The 14924-nt window shown below is 47.2% G+C and overlaps 1 protein-coding gene across 1 annotated transcript in view; it reads left to right on the top strand.

The window, feature by feature from the left end:
* The window catches only part of LOC116940443 (disintegrin and metalloproteinase domain-containing protein 8-like), an 84774-nt gene that overhangs the window by 18304 nt on the left and 51546 nt on the right, over positions 1-14924 (top strand). The window contains exons 4-6 of the mRNA XM_032950277.2: positions 1136-1214; positions 2220-2299; positions 4734-5031. Of these exons, the coding sequence (XP_032806168.2) occupies positions 1136-1214; positions 2220-2299; positions 4734-5031 (457 nt within the window). The remainder of the gene's footprint in view (positions 1-1135; positions 1215-2219; positions 2300-4733; positions 5032-14924) is intronic.

Below are 14924 nucleotides of genomic sequence, written 5' to 3'. Positions count from 1 at the left end.
CTCCGCTTTCACCGCGATATTCTGCCCTGCTTTTAAACGGTCTCATTTTCTTGGTTCTCACCCTAATTACCTCCCACGGGAACACATTATTTCAAAGAAATCTTAACTTTGGTTAAATATAACACCGTGAATGTGCGCTGTGTATTCACTTTCCTCGAGTCTCCTGCAAAGTGCAGACGCGCGACGGTCGTTGCGTGTGGAAATGTTTCAGGGCGACTGTGTGCAGCCACTCGCGATTTGCGTTCGATCCAGACCGGGTTTGGAGAAATGTAAACACCCAATGGGGTTACACAACAAAAGTTATTTGGTGATGCTGCTGCTGCATTGGCCGTGGTGCACGTGCACAATGAACAATAAAACTCAAAACATTCGTCAACATCACTGCCTTAAAAGCACAGGGCAGCACCCAGGTGATAGACCAGCAAAATCACGCTCGCCCAAAATGTTCATTAAAACATTCTGCGTGTGAATGTAATCTAATAACAACGTGTAGTATTTGGCATGCCTGCAGGACACCAATGTCTGCCATGAATACTCTCGTGTATAACGACGCCCTGCATTCCTTGTCATGGAAAAATAACATTCTGAAAGCTGAAAGTGCAACACAATTTGACATCAATTCTGCAATTGCCACAGTCGGTGTTTGTGCTCTAAAATGTGTATGAGGCAGACATCATTTGCTCGGCTGGTAGCGTGCAGGTTTGCTACGAAGTGGCCCTTTAAAATGTCTACTGGCATCATCGTCATCGTGATCCAGGTGCCACAGCATGGAACTGCATTCATGAGTTCTTGCAAAAGAGACGATCAATCTCCATGGACTCTCACCTGGAGAGACAAAGGACTTCACAAACTTGTTCCAAATGCAATCGAGGTGTTAAATCTTGAACTAGTTACCTGTGATGCTCATGAAAGTCTACAGATGAACATGTTAACATGTTTTATGTTCTCCAAACCTTGCTCATATCTTAGCAAATGGCGTGATTCTTATATATGTGATATTCTTTCAAACAATGTGCATCTGTGCGTAACAGCACACGTGGTTGAGCGGGATGCAAATGTGTGCGCTTACGGGTTCCTCCTCTGTGAGGCTGTCTGCGCGTGCGGCTCACGCTGCGTCTCTAATTGTGCGTCGCAGGGAGCTCGTGTCCCCTGGGTATGTGGAGTCCCACTACGGGCAAGACGGAATCCTCCGAAGCAGCCAACCCAACCTCACAGTAAGAATTCGTCGTCTTCAAAGATCCCCCCAACCCCCCATTAAGTAACGCGACTGTTGGGCCAATTTCTGTGAGTGAGGGCCCGTAAGGGGAATCACACGAGGAAGTGGTGTAACCTGTAGCACGCACAGTTGCCTATCTATGTCTTTCAAGTGTCAATATATTTATACAAAAACTGATATTAAATCTGAATTGATCTCGAGAAAGCCCAGATCAGATGCAGCACCGGGTATTGAATCGAGGAATGGTCACTTTGCCAACACTCACTGCACTGGTGTGGCCCCGCACATAACGCCCTCTGTAAAAGCGGATCGACTGTTGGCAAACTGTGGGTGGGGAACGCTACTCATGGCCAGCCTAGAAATGAATGGTAATGTCGGGATCGGCACAACGGCTGGCTACCTTGATCGATGCCCCTTTCGAATTAGACGCGATATAAATCCGTATAAGATGACATCTCTCCAGCTATGATCTCGGACGCGCTACTCCAGTTACGTTTTATAACGAGTCGAGCTCGGTTAACCCAATTATGATCACTCTTTTTAAAGCTCTTTCATGGACCTACAGATCATTCTCACCTTACCCTAATCCTTTCCACGTGGCATCTGCTCTGGAAACAATATCCTTCTGTTAAACCACCAATAGACCTTCTTTGAATGGGAGGTCACCCCTTCTCTGCTACCCCCCACTTCTGTGTGAAACGCTGTGTACATATATATACACAAAATATGATTAATGTTTTGTAGCGTCGTTCACAATCACCAAGGAACCGTATGTGTGCATTCAAGTTGAACTTATTTGGCACCGTACGTAGCCAACCGTTCTTATCGGAGGCGCGCATACACGCGGGAACAATTGCCAAAGCTCTGTGTTCCTTTGTAAGTTCGGGTGTTATCGGCAGGCAACTGCACGTTTATATGTTTGTATGTATGCTCTCGGCCGGCGACTGCGTGTTTACATGTTGGAGCTGGGCTGCAGTGGCTTTCCTTCTGTCTCCATCACCAGCGGCACTGTTTCTACCACGGCGGCGTGGAGGGCGCTCCCGGCTCGTCCGTCTCTGCCAGCACGTGCGGCGGACGCCTTCGGTGAGCGGCGCTCGTAGAGTGGCCGCTCCTCGGCTTTTCCATCGCTCGCACGCGAAGGGAGCGAGCGAAAGTCAAACTGAACTAAAACTAAAAGTTATTGTTGTGCTACTTTGTCAGGTGAGGCCCCACCGAGTTATGTAGCCCAGAAGCGACCTGGCCGTCACACACGACGGCTCGGCGGAGTGGCTCGTCACGTCCAAATTTATTGCAGGCAAACACTCTTAAGCGCACGTCGATTCTAAATGTGGAGGGAAAAACCGGAGGACCCGGAGAAAAATCCACGCAACCACGGGGAGCGAGACACACCGCAAACTCCAAACATACAGCAGGCATCAGCGTCGGGATCGAACCCACGACCTCTTGCACACCAGGCGAGGTAGTTAACGCCTCGCCACCGGACGTATGTGTGGCAGCCGCTCCCCGCAGTTCCGCACACGGACGGGCACGCGCGGAAGAATGCATTCCAGTGTGCACGTGTCCACACTGGCGCTGAAGATGATTGCACAAAGATGTCTCCTGTTTAGCACAAGTAGACTGCGGGGACGAGTGCGGTTAGCGAGTTCCAATTACGACCGATAGGCACTCGAGCGGGTGGCATGGCCACACCGAACCAATAACTCGTTCAAGGCTCTGCCAGTCGGAGGGAAATCCACGGCACAAATGTCTTACACGGTCAGAAATTGAAAAGTTGCCATCAGGACCGCAGCTTCGTGCGTTAGCACCAATTATTCTTAGTTTCTTCAGGCAAGGGTTGTGAGCACTTGTTATGAAATCTTACGGCTACATGTACATCGTGCATACTTCCTCCCGTACTTCTATGTAATCCGGACACATGTGCACGCTCATTCAAATACAGTACATTATGTACGTATTGCACAAGCATATCAGCACACTCCCACGCTAACACACTGTGCATGGCTGCTCACCAGATGCAGCCATACAAAACACACACAATTGCACGTGTTCTTACAAAGTGAGTGCAAATTTGCATCTAGAATGTATACATTTATTGCAGTCACACACACCTCAGTTATATAGATGCTGGTAGACCAGAGTTTGACCTTCCTCTGAGAATTAAACCCATGACGCTTGCACTGCTAGTGAGTCCTCTAATACAACAACAACAACCTCCAGCTGAACCACATGGACATTATTCATAATGAAAGTCTCCCCATGCCGTTTGGGTCATGGGTTCGACTGACCATACTTCACCACACTGGTAAAGTGGCATGTCACTTGTCACTGATGTAAGCCATTGCTAAAGATCAAACTTTGGTCGCGGTACTAAGAAATAATTATTCGTAACGTACAATTACATTAAATAAACACATTTGTCAGGCCTAGATGTAATTGGGGTGGAACGGTGGTGCAGGGCTTAGCGCACTGCGCTATCAAGCTGAATGTGATTACTAGCCACAGCTTGCGTCGGTGGCAAATTATATCTGAGCTGGTCAGTGTCCCCCCTTTAAACTCCCAATGACCAGCATGGTGAAGTATGGTCAAGCAACCCTCCAAGCCAAAATTTCGTCTGGGCAGGCAAAAATGTGAGCCAGCACTGACGACTATTTGGGTCTAATTCTAGGGCTCTTACCCAAGATAAAACTGGATTCTCAAGTACAGAATGTATCTAAATAAACCCCGAATACCAGATGTGTGTATGGTAGGTTCATGCTTACTACTTCATACTGCACTTAGTTTGGTCAAGCCCTGCTCTTACGGTTTATTCGGCAAATAGACTCAAATTTAAAATCATCTATGGTATGCACAGATGTATGATGCAATTGTATCTTAATCCTTTAAGATGTCGACAGAAGTAACGTGACATTGAGGTCACTGTGTAGCCCAACATGTGGCGTAATCAAGAGTTTTAGTTTGGAGAAGAAAACCATAATCCGGCTCTTTACCAAGATGCCAAAAGCACCATTAATCTAATTTGAGGTTATTAGCCAGAAAACTGAGGCAACGAGGGAGTTTTTTTTAAGGAATGCACGGATTTGAGATGTTTCCCCAATTTCTATTTTTGGGGACTTTTCGTTGACGAATAAAGCGGAGTTTCCACAGGAAAACTCAAAAATGTGAAGAGAAAATACTCAAGACAGTGGCCAACTGCTTGCTCACGCCACTGCTGACAGAAGGGCATTCACGAGAGGAAGCTCCTAAGGAGCCGCTCTAAGGGGGTATTTGGTCTACTCTACCACACTTAGCCAGACATCTCGGAAGAGGTGGGAGTATCCACGCATCACCTCGCCATTCTCGACCGTTGGCATATCGAGGTGGGGGGGGGGGGGGGTGGTTGCCCATTTCAACGTCCACGCTGACAGCCTCGGGATTGCCGGCCCAGCGGGCTCGCCACTAACACCGCGGCAGCACCGCCGCACGCGGTCGACCGAAGCGTTGTCCACCTGCCCTGTGTGTGCCCCCGTGCTGCCCGCAGCGGCCTGGTGGTGCTGGGCGGGCGCCCGTTTGCACTCGAGCCCCTCGGAGTGTCAGGCGCGGGGCTGATGCACGCGAGCTACCCCGCGGAACGCGCGCTCGCTCGCGACCCCCGCCGGCAGAAGAGGGGGGGGCGGCGGTGGCGGCGGGGCGCCGGGAGATCGTGCACCGTCGCCGCGGAGGGGGAGAAGTCGGGCCCCAGGTGGGGGTCCTTGGCCGGGCAGGAGGGGGGCGGCAGCGCCGCCAGGGAGCAGAGCGGGGCGGGCGCAGCGGGCACGCACTACCAGCATATGGAGAAGGTATCGCGCGCACCGTGCTCGTTCATACTCCCCCGTAGCGAATGTGCAGTAAGATAATTGTCGACTGTTATCCCTTTCCCGTTACGATGTAGCAACTGTACGTCATCGGAACGGAACCAGAAGACATTTTTTTTTATAACTTTGTCAGTATCTAGGCTCCCACAAGGCCATGCGGGAGGGTGTGTGGCACAGTTTGGCACCAGCTATCGTAGAGTGCGGTCGTGTCGCTACAGTTCTATGCGGTGAGTACAATGTCTTTAAAAACAAGGGCGCTACGCCTCTCTAAATAAAATTCACGCGGACCGCTTACACGTTCCGAGATTCGAAAAGGACACCCACCCTGCAACTTGCAGCGATATCGAAAATGGTGATGACATCACAAAAGAGTGTTTTAAACATCCATCAGCCTACACGACGGCCTGATGCTGCATAGATTCAGCAGCATAGGTTCAACACAAGCAAACGCTGGACCGGTTTTGCCGTTGACCGTCTCATCAGCACACCGGTGTGGAGGGATAGACGTGTATATATGTGAGGAGGCGTATTTATTTTTCTCGCCGTATCCTCCGCAAGGACGCTGACGATTATTTTGTACAATAAAATATGTCACTGCATAAACATAAACACACTAAGAATTTGCAGTTAGGTTGTTATTGTTAATTATCCGGTTCTGTGTTGGCCCTTGAGACAAATAAACACTGCACGGCATACACACTTTTTGTCTTGAGGCGTTGCCATCGAGGCTGCGTTTTGGTTTAGCCCGGCGTGATCAGCCGGAGCGGTGATGCACGCCAGGCGCCCTGCTCGCGCACAGGAACCAGAGACACTGACAAACCACGGGTACACAGGAACGTAACAGACATACAACGACCTCCGTGTAGCCTTAGCAGTCTCGTAGGGGCAAGTGCTGTTAGCGAGCACCTATTAAGGCCGGCACGGCACACGAGGGGTCGCCTTTGTCTCCCTGGTACGAACGATGTTTACGCAGTGCCGGATTAAGCTAGTGCGGGTCCTGTGGCATATGTCATGAAGGGGCCATGAATGAAAAAAGCATAAATATAAAATAAAAATTTTCATAGTAAAGTAATTGTATTTTTTTATTTGCTATACAGCCAGATAATACTACAAATCGCTAACCTTAAACACCCAAGTCGTTCATAAAAGTTGAAGGCGGTATAGTACTATAGTAATAGAGCAAGTGCAGAATCACTGAACCAGAATTGATAGCTTGAAAGCATTTAGCGCGGGGCTCTTGAAAGTGACGGGCCCGTAGCATATGTAGCCACTTTTGCTACTAGGATAATCCGGCACTGTGTTTACACACCGCACCAGGTACTCATTTGAGGTGACGGGGGGGTGGATGGCCAACACCTCCCCCCGGTCGCCTTTGTCTCCCCGGTGCCAATAATGTTTACACACTGAACCAGGTGCTCTTCTATGGCTGACTCGACCGAGGGGAGGCCCATAAACGGTTTAAACGTTCGTCACCGATGGTGACGTTGAGCAGGAATCGAATTCTGGCCGCCGTGTCCGTAGGGAGGTGCGCTGACCACTTCTTCGCCGTTCCCCAGGAACGCACAATCACGTACAGGGACACACACACTGACACATACAGGAACACACACACACAAGCTAACATATACAGAAACATATAAAGAGAACATTAGTAGGAAATACGCACGTGGCATTGTATATGTGCCTGCCCAAAGCACAACACTTCACAACATGATGAAATCCAAAGCGAGAATTTAAATTATTTTTTTGAAAGTGCAATATTGCAGCCTGTGATTCAAATAATGTCTGTATTAATATCGTTGGTAATAGTCTGAACGAATGTGGGATTTTTACAATCGGTGCCATGCTCGAATGGCCATCTTGAACTTATTTTTTAAAAAGTCTGACCCCATGACCATGAGCAGCAAACCACCGATTTTCCTGAAACGATAGAATTGCATGCAGTATTGTTTTAATTTTACAAATGACGTTTGTAAGTTAAATAAAAAAACACAATTCCTGGTATAATCCATCTAAAGCGTCCCTCAGTGTGTACTTTATATTTATTAGATTTCAATAAAACCAGATCATAATTTGTAAACAGGCTGTGTGTGGGAAATTTTTACAAAATATACATGCTTAACAAAATAAACTAAGATAAAACTAATTTGAGATTGCTTTAACATTACCAAGTTGGCCAACCAAACTTATGGCATAATGAAATGTCTGATTAATTGCAAAGTTGAAGTAATTGTTATTACTGCAGGAAAAATAAACTATTCATGCGTGCGTGTGATTAGCGAGGGGTCCGACCCTTAAAGTGCAAGAAATGTGTGCACTTGATATTGCACATGTGTTACTTTCCTTGCTTATAAATCTTGTGAATGCATTATTAACATCATCCATGGGTTGACACGCCCCACAGATGTAAGTGAGAAATAGAAAGTGAGACATCTCGCTTGTCAGACTTGTGGACTGACAGGACAAGTGCTTATGCTAAACATTTTGGGTTCGATCGCGTAAATGTAAACTTTAAGATAAATAATATTGGTCGTGAAAGTCTACGTGTTAGAAACAAGTGCCCTAAGTGAGTACCTATTAAGCCGTGGTATGACAAGCATCATGCCTGGCGATCTTTGTCTCGCCAGGGCTGATGAGTTTTTTTCTCTACTGTAACCGGGTGTTAATTTTATATCAAGTCGACCTGAGGTGGCATGGGTCAAGGCTGATGTTTTATGTTCCATTGTTGCAGTGCATAGACAGCAATGGGCCCAGGTTTCACTGAGAATGTGATCCTCGCACCGCTCACCACACAAGCACGCACGTGTCCATGCCGCGCCCCTCTCGCGCTCACTCACTGATCGAAGCCTGGAATGCTGTTGCACTGAGACTCAACTTTAAACAGCAGGAAGTCTGCATAGGTGGACTGAGACTAAACTTCAACACACAAATAGCGGTTGTTGTTCAGGGCGAATTGAACTGGTGAGCTGAATTGATAATGATTTCGCCTCCAGATGCATTCTGCATTTAAACTTTGTTATAAACGAATGTTCTCAGTCTCATAACCATTTCCCAGAAGCGCTTTGCAATTTTTCAAAACTAAATTACACCAATGGTGCATCAGTCAAGATTTAAATTGTTACAATTTAAGCTGGCATCCATTCTGTCATACATATATATAACTGATGTGATATGGGGAAGCCTTCATTGGTGGATTGACAAAGTTCTACAAAACAGTTCGCCATTAACCCGACTTTTATTCAATGTATCAAGAGGGAGTATGCATATTGCAATAACTTAGATATCAATAGGCCTAGAGCCCATACCATGCTGTTGAGAAATTTTGACAGAGATTCTCAATAATAGTCAAACAATTGCCAACACTTTTAATAATATTTTGCAAGACCTGATGTATTTTTGTTCAAGTGAATCGTTTTTACCACAGAGTGAGCAGAAACACTGATTGGTCTCAGCCATCCATCATTTAGATGGCAACTGGTGATAATGCAGCGGCAGATGTGTGTTTGTTTGCATGTGTTTTGACTGGTACAGCATGACCGCATATATCTAAGTGGTTTTGCAATACTTTCGGTGTTGTCGGAACACCTCTGGCATGCAGAGATGCGTGCATGCTCACTACCAACATCCTGAAGTCCTTTGGCATTGGTGAAGGGGATGGGGGGGGGAAGAGGCAAGATGCGGAGTTCGGGGAGTTGCCTACGTAGACGGACGAGGCTGTCGCGATCTGGGGAGGATTGCGCCGTGTACGTAGGGGGCACTCGATATCGACCCTTGTTATTATGCCCTCTGCCCACTCTAAGCCTGGGCAGGGGTTTTAATGCAAAGCAGACCTTTTTGCTGGAAAACGAGCGCTTCTCTGAAGAACGAGGGCGCTTCCTGTGGCGTTAATTCGGACGGCATGATGCGGCCCGCGGCGTTGACTCACGCAGCGGCCGCACGGAAATCCACGGAAATCCTTTAACCACCTCCACGGAAATTTCCCGTGACTCTACAGAACATCTCTTCGTTTTTTTTTGTCAGCAGGCACAAGACATCCTCCCCCATCCCCCACCCCCCAGTCTCTTGCTGGCATCTTGAGAGAAAAAAAAACAACGAAAGTTAAACATTGGTTACATTGCAGATGGTTAGAGGTGGAGGCCTTCATCCACCAGTGGGTTAACCCTGGCTACTGAACCATTTTTTTTTGCACAAAATACATTGTAGCCGTTGATACATTATTGATGGCTCACAATCTTCCGTAGGAATTCCAGCCCCCACCCCCCCCCGCCCAATCATGACAGTTTGAGAAACTCTAAACACTCATGTGTTTTTCATTCACTATGGTTTGGTGGTTCTGTGTTTATTTTCTCCCACAAGGATATATTACGACTGCCAGTAACATTTATCTGCATATTCACATGCACCCATAAATACATGCCCTTTGGCAATAAACAGCAGGTCATAACAGACAACGGTGATTGCAGAGTTCATGGCCCACAATCTTTTTGAGTTGAGCTCCAACTCCATTGTTATGGGGTCATACTTTTCGATCACTAGCATTGGGGAATAATTATTTAGCAGTGATGAGTTAAGGCTCCACATCAGCTGGGTCTGTGCAGTGTACCTCTTTGCTTAAACTGTGGCTATGAGTCACGTACCTACTCCCATGCACCAGCGTCCAACGACCTGCAAAGATATTCGGTGAGATATTGAGCCCCGTTTACTGTAATCCGATTAGTGAAGGCAGGTGCTGTAATATCACGTGATTACATGTTGGCAGCGTGTAATCAGATTATATTGACTTAGTGTGGCCCAATTAATTGAGATTTAGGGTTACCGTTCTCCAAACAAAGAGCAGCTTCAGTTAATGGGCAGATAGCCGTGTCATTTTTTTAAAGTGGCGAATTTGGACCATGATGCCGGCACACAATGGACCTACTTGTTTTCAATGATGTCAGAGGATCTTAAACGTCCACTTTGAAACAGATTGGGCATATTTCATCGTTGATAAATGCGCAGTGTTACCCAGGGTATGCTGCTTGGCTTGAACCATGAACCGCCGAAAAAAGTGGTTAATGCGCTACCGCTGGTCCATTGCTATAATGACAAATATTTTTGTTTCACAATACTAATGAGTTGCAAAATATATCTAATCCAAAGCTATGCATGGTATTTAGCTAGCGAAAGCTTTCTGCAGAATTCTGTGCACTGGCTGAATGTCCTCGTGGTTAGAGCATGAATCTCACAACTGGAAGTCTTTAGGTTCAAATTCCGGTCAGTTGTTAATTCAACCCTTCACCCCCCTTGAGGTTGATAAAACGAGTACCACTTTGGAGGAAGTCAACAATGTGTGTCCTGTGAAGTGACTGGCCCCTGGCACAGGCATTTGTAATTTCAACCAATGGCTCAGGGCAGTGAATGCAGACAATCGCTGCACAATGCTTGTTTGACTCACCAAGCTAGATCAGATGGCCTTGTGGAGAATTATATGAGTGGGAAAAAAACGTCCCGAGCAGGACTGCATGACCGTGTTGGGTTTTTAATTTGTAGCAAGTTTGGAAGAAAATAAAAAAAATGGAAATGAAAAGCCGATGTAGTATCTGGAAATATATCATGTTTCGTTAGGTTAAGGCCACCCAATATTTTATCAAAAACAGTGCGGCGAATCTGTGCGGTCACTGACCACGTACGTGGGAGACTTCTACGGCTCCCCTTCGGCCTGTTGCGTCGATACGGACGGCGCTTCTTCGGATGCCAACGCCGATGAATCACAGCGCTCTGAGGCAAAGTTCGAGCCTGCAAGCCGGCTCACGCCATCCGTTGCGCTGGCCTGTGGTGGCGCGCCCTGGGTTTGTTCGGCGGAGGGAGCTCTGGATTTATATCTGTTTGTAAGTGCAAGCGCCAACACATTTCATTTCGGTGCATATACGTTGTATCTTTTTTTTTTATTCCTTTATAAACAAGAGATTACATTTGCTCTGTTGGAGTTGTGGCAATTAAAGAGGTGAGCGATTATCTTTCTGGTATTTTACAAATAATAAAGGGATGTTTTCCCTTTACGATGACACCATTATGTCGGTTTCACTCCACAATGGTGTTCAGCCGTGTCTGTAATCCAGCACTGTGGAAGCAGCGAGGGTTGGTGGCTCACACACAGATGTTGTGAAGCTCACTTCCCGTGGGCGCCGCGGACGCCATACCTTGGCTCGCCAGGAGAAGGCGACACAGCAAGTGTGGACCCCAACTGTGTGGGATACAGTATCTCTCCCTCGCATGTGTGCATTTTGATTGGAGTGATCCGGTTTCCTCCAACGTGTCAGCACTTGCTGATTGTCCGATAACGACTCAAGATATGTAGAGGACCGCAGAGCCTGGGCGGCTCGGCGCGTGGGCGCGACTCTCCCGCTCGTCCGTGGGTCCTCATTGCTCCTCTGAGTCGTTCGCTCACCGAGACTAGGCCATGAACAAGGCTAATGATGCTTTGATACTTGCAGCATTTGCCTTTGTTACTGTTCGTCTTTTGACGTTCCCTGGACTAATGAAACTAAACTACAAACTACAAACTAAACTGAAAGAAAATAATACCGGTGAAATCAAGGCTCTCTTTGCTGTAGGACTAATCATTTCCAAAGGCAATGCGTATACTATCAGAGCACGTGTGTTTGCATGTTTTTGCCACAAGTACGCGTAGCTGATGCAGACTTGATGCCTTGCAATGGTCGTGTCTATTTGGCGTTTTAACACTTCCCGTTTTGCTGCCAGAAAAGTGTGAAGCCTCTTCTTCCGTTTGTTCCCCCCCTCCCTCAGCAATCATTGCACCCACATAGACATCACCTCGCCCCCGTGGGCCACCCACACATCTCGTGCCACATACTCCTGAACAGAGGCCGCCCGAGCCGAGAGACGTGCTCTGTACGTATGCAACCTCAAACTTCTCTCGCGAGCCGCACGTACAGGAGGGGGGGGGGGGGGGGGGCACCCGTTTAGACTCCGTGGTCTCCAGCCCAATCCCCCACCGAAGGAAGCGCCCAGCGTGAATGCAATGCGCGTGGCCTGCGTGCACAGATTGTGGAACCTTCGGCTAACGCGGGCTCCTGCCAAAAGGAAACAGGCGCCCATCTGTGTCGTAATGCTCAGCCCCTGCTGCCCCTTGGCGACTCGCAGCCCTCGGCAGCGTGACTCCCCCCGCTAGCGCTCGGCACTCGCACGACGTGGCACTTGCAGCTGCCCTTGATGCAGCGGTGACTTGGGGGTCACCTTAAGGAAAAGATAACACGACGGCCGACGATTTGTAATGTGGAAACGATCGCTATAGAGAAGAGAGACGTTCCCCTGCTGTGCCGGACTTGCTCATGGATACGTGAGGCCCATTAAAGGACGTCTGTCTCCTGCACAGTTGTGCTGCTAAGAGGAGTCATCTACAATCTATTTTATTTGGAAGTGTTAGAATATAATTGACTCATTTAGCGCTCCAAGACCTCGCATTCGATTCTGTATCGCTCGAGGCATCTAATCATTAAACATTACTTAGAATTTGTTATAGGCAGTAACCTGTATCCTCCAGGTTACATTTTTTTAATAAATTACATGAGCCATACGGGTTAATGAAGGCACCTAAATCATAGAGGGTCGTCTCGAATGCGTTTCTGCATCTCGAAAAAACTCGTCACCGAGATGTAGGAACCTGAGATGGAGGAACCTGAGATGGAGGAACCTGAGATGGAGGAACCTGTGATGTAGGAACCTGAGATGGAGGAACCTGAGATGGAGGAACCTGAGATGTAGGAACCTGAGATGGAGGAACCTGTGATGTAGGAACCTGAGATGGAGGAACCTGAGATGGAGGAACCTGAGATGGAGGAACCTGAGATGTAGGAACCTGAGATGGAGGAACCCGAGATGGAGGAACCTGAGATGTAGGAACCTGAGATGGAGGAACCTGAGATGTAGGAACCTGAGATGGAGGAACCTGAGATGGAGGAACCTGAGATGGAGGAACCTGAGATGGAGGAACCTGAGATGGAGGAACCTGAGATGGAGGAACCTGAGATGGAGGAACCTGTGATGTAGGAACCTGAGATGGAGGAACCTGAGATGGAGGAACCTGAGATGTAGGAACCTGAGATGGAGGAACCTGAGATGGAGGAACCTGAGATGGAGGAACCTGTGATGTAGGAACCTGAGATGGAGGAATCTGTGATGTAGGAACCTGAGATGGAGGAACCTGAGATGGAGGAACAACATTTTAACAAAATGTAATTAAAATGTTCATATATCAGGTTACCTAATGGGCCAATCAGATTCGCATCCTGATAATTTAACACTCGGTGAAAGAAAGTTAACGTACTTTGTACATCGACGTGGAATCTGACATCGGAAATGAAAAGCACTTGAAGATGTTTTGAGCGTGAGCCTGAAATGCATCCAGTAGACGTCGAAGAGAAACATTTATGCCCACAAATGCTCTGCCGTATGACATCAATTATCTCCACGTAGTCTCGGGGCTTTGCGACCTTCACCCATTGACTTTTGGTCTCAGATACAGAACGCTAAGTGCTGCTGCTGCTGCGTTAATTTGAGCCCTGCGGGAGAGTGGTGGCTTCGAGAAGCTCGGCCGTCTTCTCATTACGATGGATCCCTGCTATGATCCAGTGCTATTGCATTGTACGTGCACAGCCCGTTGTTAATCCACTGCTAGATGAGGTCCTCCCGACGCCATGTGGGTCATGAGGGTTCGACCGTACTGACACGTCGGTGCCTGGCCGGTCATGGCGGTGAGCGTATAGTTCGGAGCGTCGGAGTACAGTTCTAGAGGTGAATTTCAATGCCCTTGCCCTCTTGAGTATGCTCGGCTTGTTTCTAAAGCGTTGGGCAATTTGTCAAGTTGTGATGGTGTCGTAGGATGTCTTGGCCGAAAATTAAGCCCCTATGTTCTGTGCAGCCGAACCAATTACGTAGATGGTCATGAAAACAACACAACTTTTTTTATTTTGTTTATTGTGATGCTGTTGTCACTCACCGACAAGAATCAATATTCTGCATGCTCTGTGATGTTAGTAATGTAAAAAGGTAGAGAGGGGATTGGCAGACGGCTGGTAACAACGATTGTGGACTGTGCATATGCGTGTTTGTGTCTTTGTGTCTTTGTGTAGTTTGTGTCTTCGTGTTTGTGTTTTCGTGTCGTTTGTGTGTTTGTGTAATGTGTCTTTGTGTAGTTTGTGTCGTTTGTGTCTTTGTGTCGTTCGTGTCTTTGTGTAGCTTGTGTCTTTGTGAAGTTTGTGTCTTTGTGTAGTTTGTGTCGTTGTGTAGTTTGTGTCTTTGTGTAGTTCGTGTCTTTGTGTCGTTTGTGTCTTTGTGTAGTTTGTGTCTTTCTGTAGTTTGTATCTTTGTGTAGTTTGTGTCTTTGTGTAGTTTGTGTCTTTGTGTAGTTTGTGTCTTTGTGTAGTTTGTGTCTTTGTGTAGTTTGTGTCTTTGCAGCTCAGGCAGACTTCAATGTTTCTCCGAGTGATTTTTTTTCGGAAAGCTGTGCTTTCCAAGATGTACACGTGATTTTGCACAGAAATTCCGATTACAAATGCAAACAGGAGTTTGTAACCGTATATCATATATATATTTTTAACCTGACAAAGGGTGCCCTGTGGTATTGTGTGTAATTATGATAATCCCCTGGTATGTACAGTTTTGTGCACTTAGAGGCTGGGATGATGTTTCCGTGCACTTTTGTGAACTGAAATGGGACGATAATTTTCTGTGCATTTTTATTTAAAAAAAGGATCAGAATTATAAGCTATGAATACTCCATGGAAGACATTCAGTAGAATGCTGCCTCCTCGCACAACGCTGTAAGATCTGGGGCACAATTATCCAGGATGGATTTGTGTGTGGCAGAGAGTTCTGTT

The sequence above is a fragment of the Petromyzon marinus genome, chromosome 9, assembly GCF_048934315.1.
Source record: "Petromyzon marinus isolate PM22_M1 ecotype Great Lakes invasive population chromosome 9, UKy_Petmar_22M1.pri1.0, whole genome shotgun sequence".
In the NCBI taxonomy this organism is placed as follows: Eukaryota; Metazoa; Chordata; class Hyperoartia; order Petromyzontiformes; family Petromyzontidae; genus Petromyzon; species Petromyzon marinus.
Note: the sequence above shows the minus strand (reverse complement) of the source record. Positions and strands in the feature narration are given on the sequence as shown.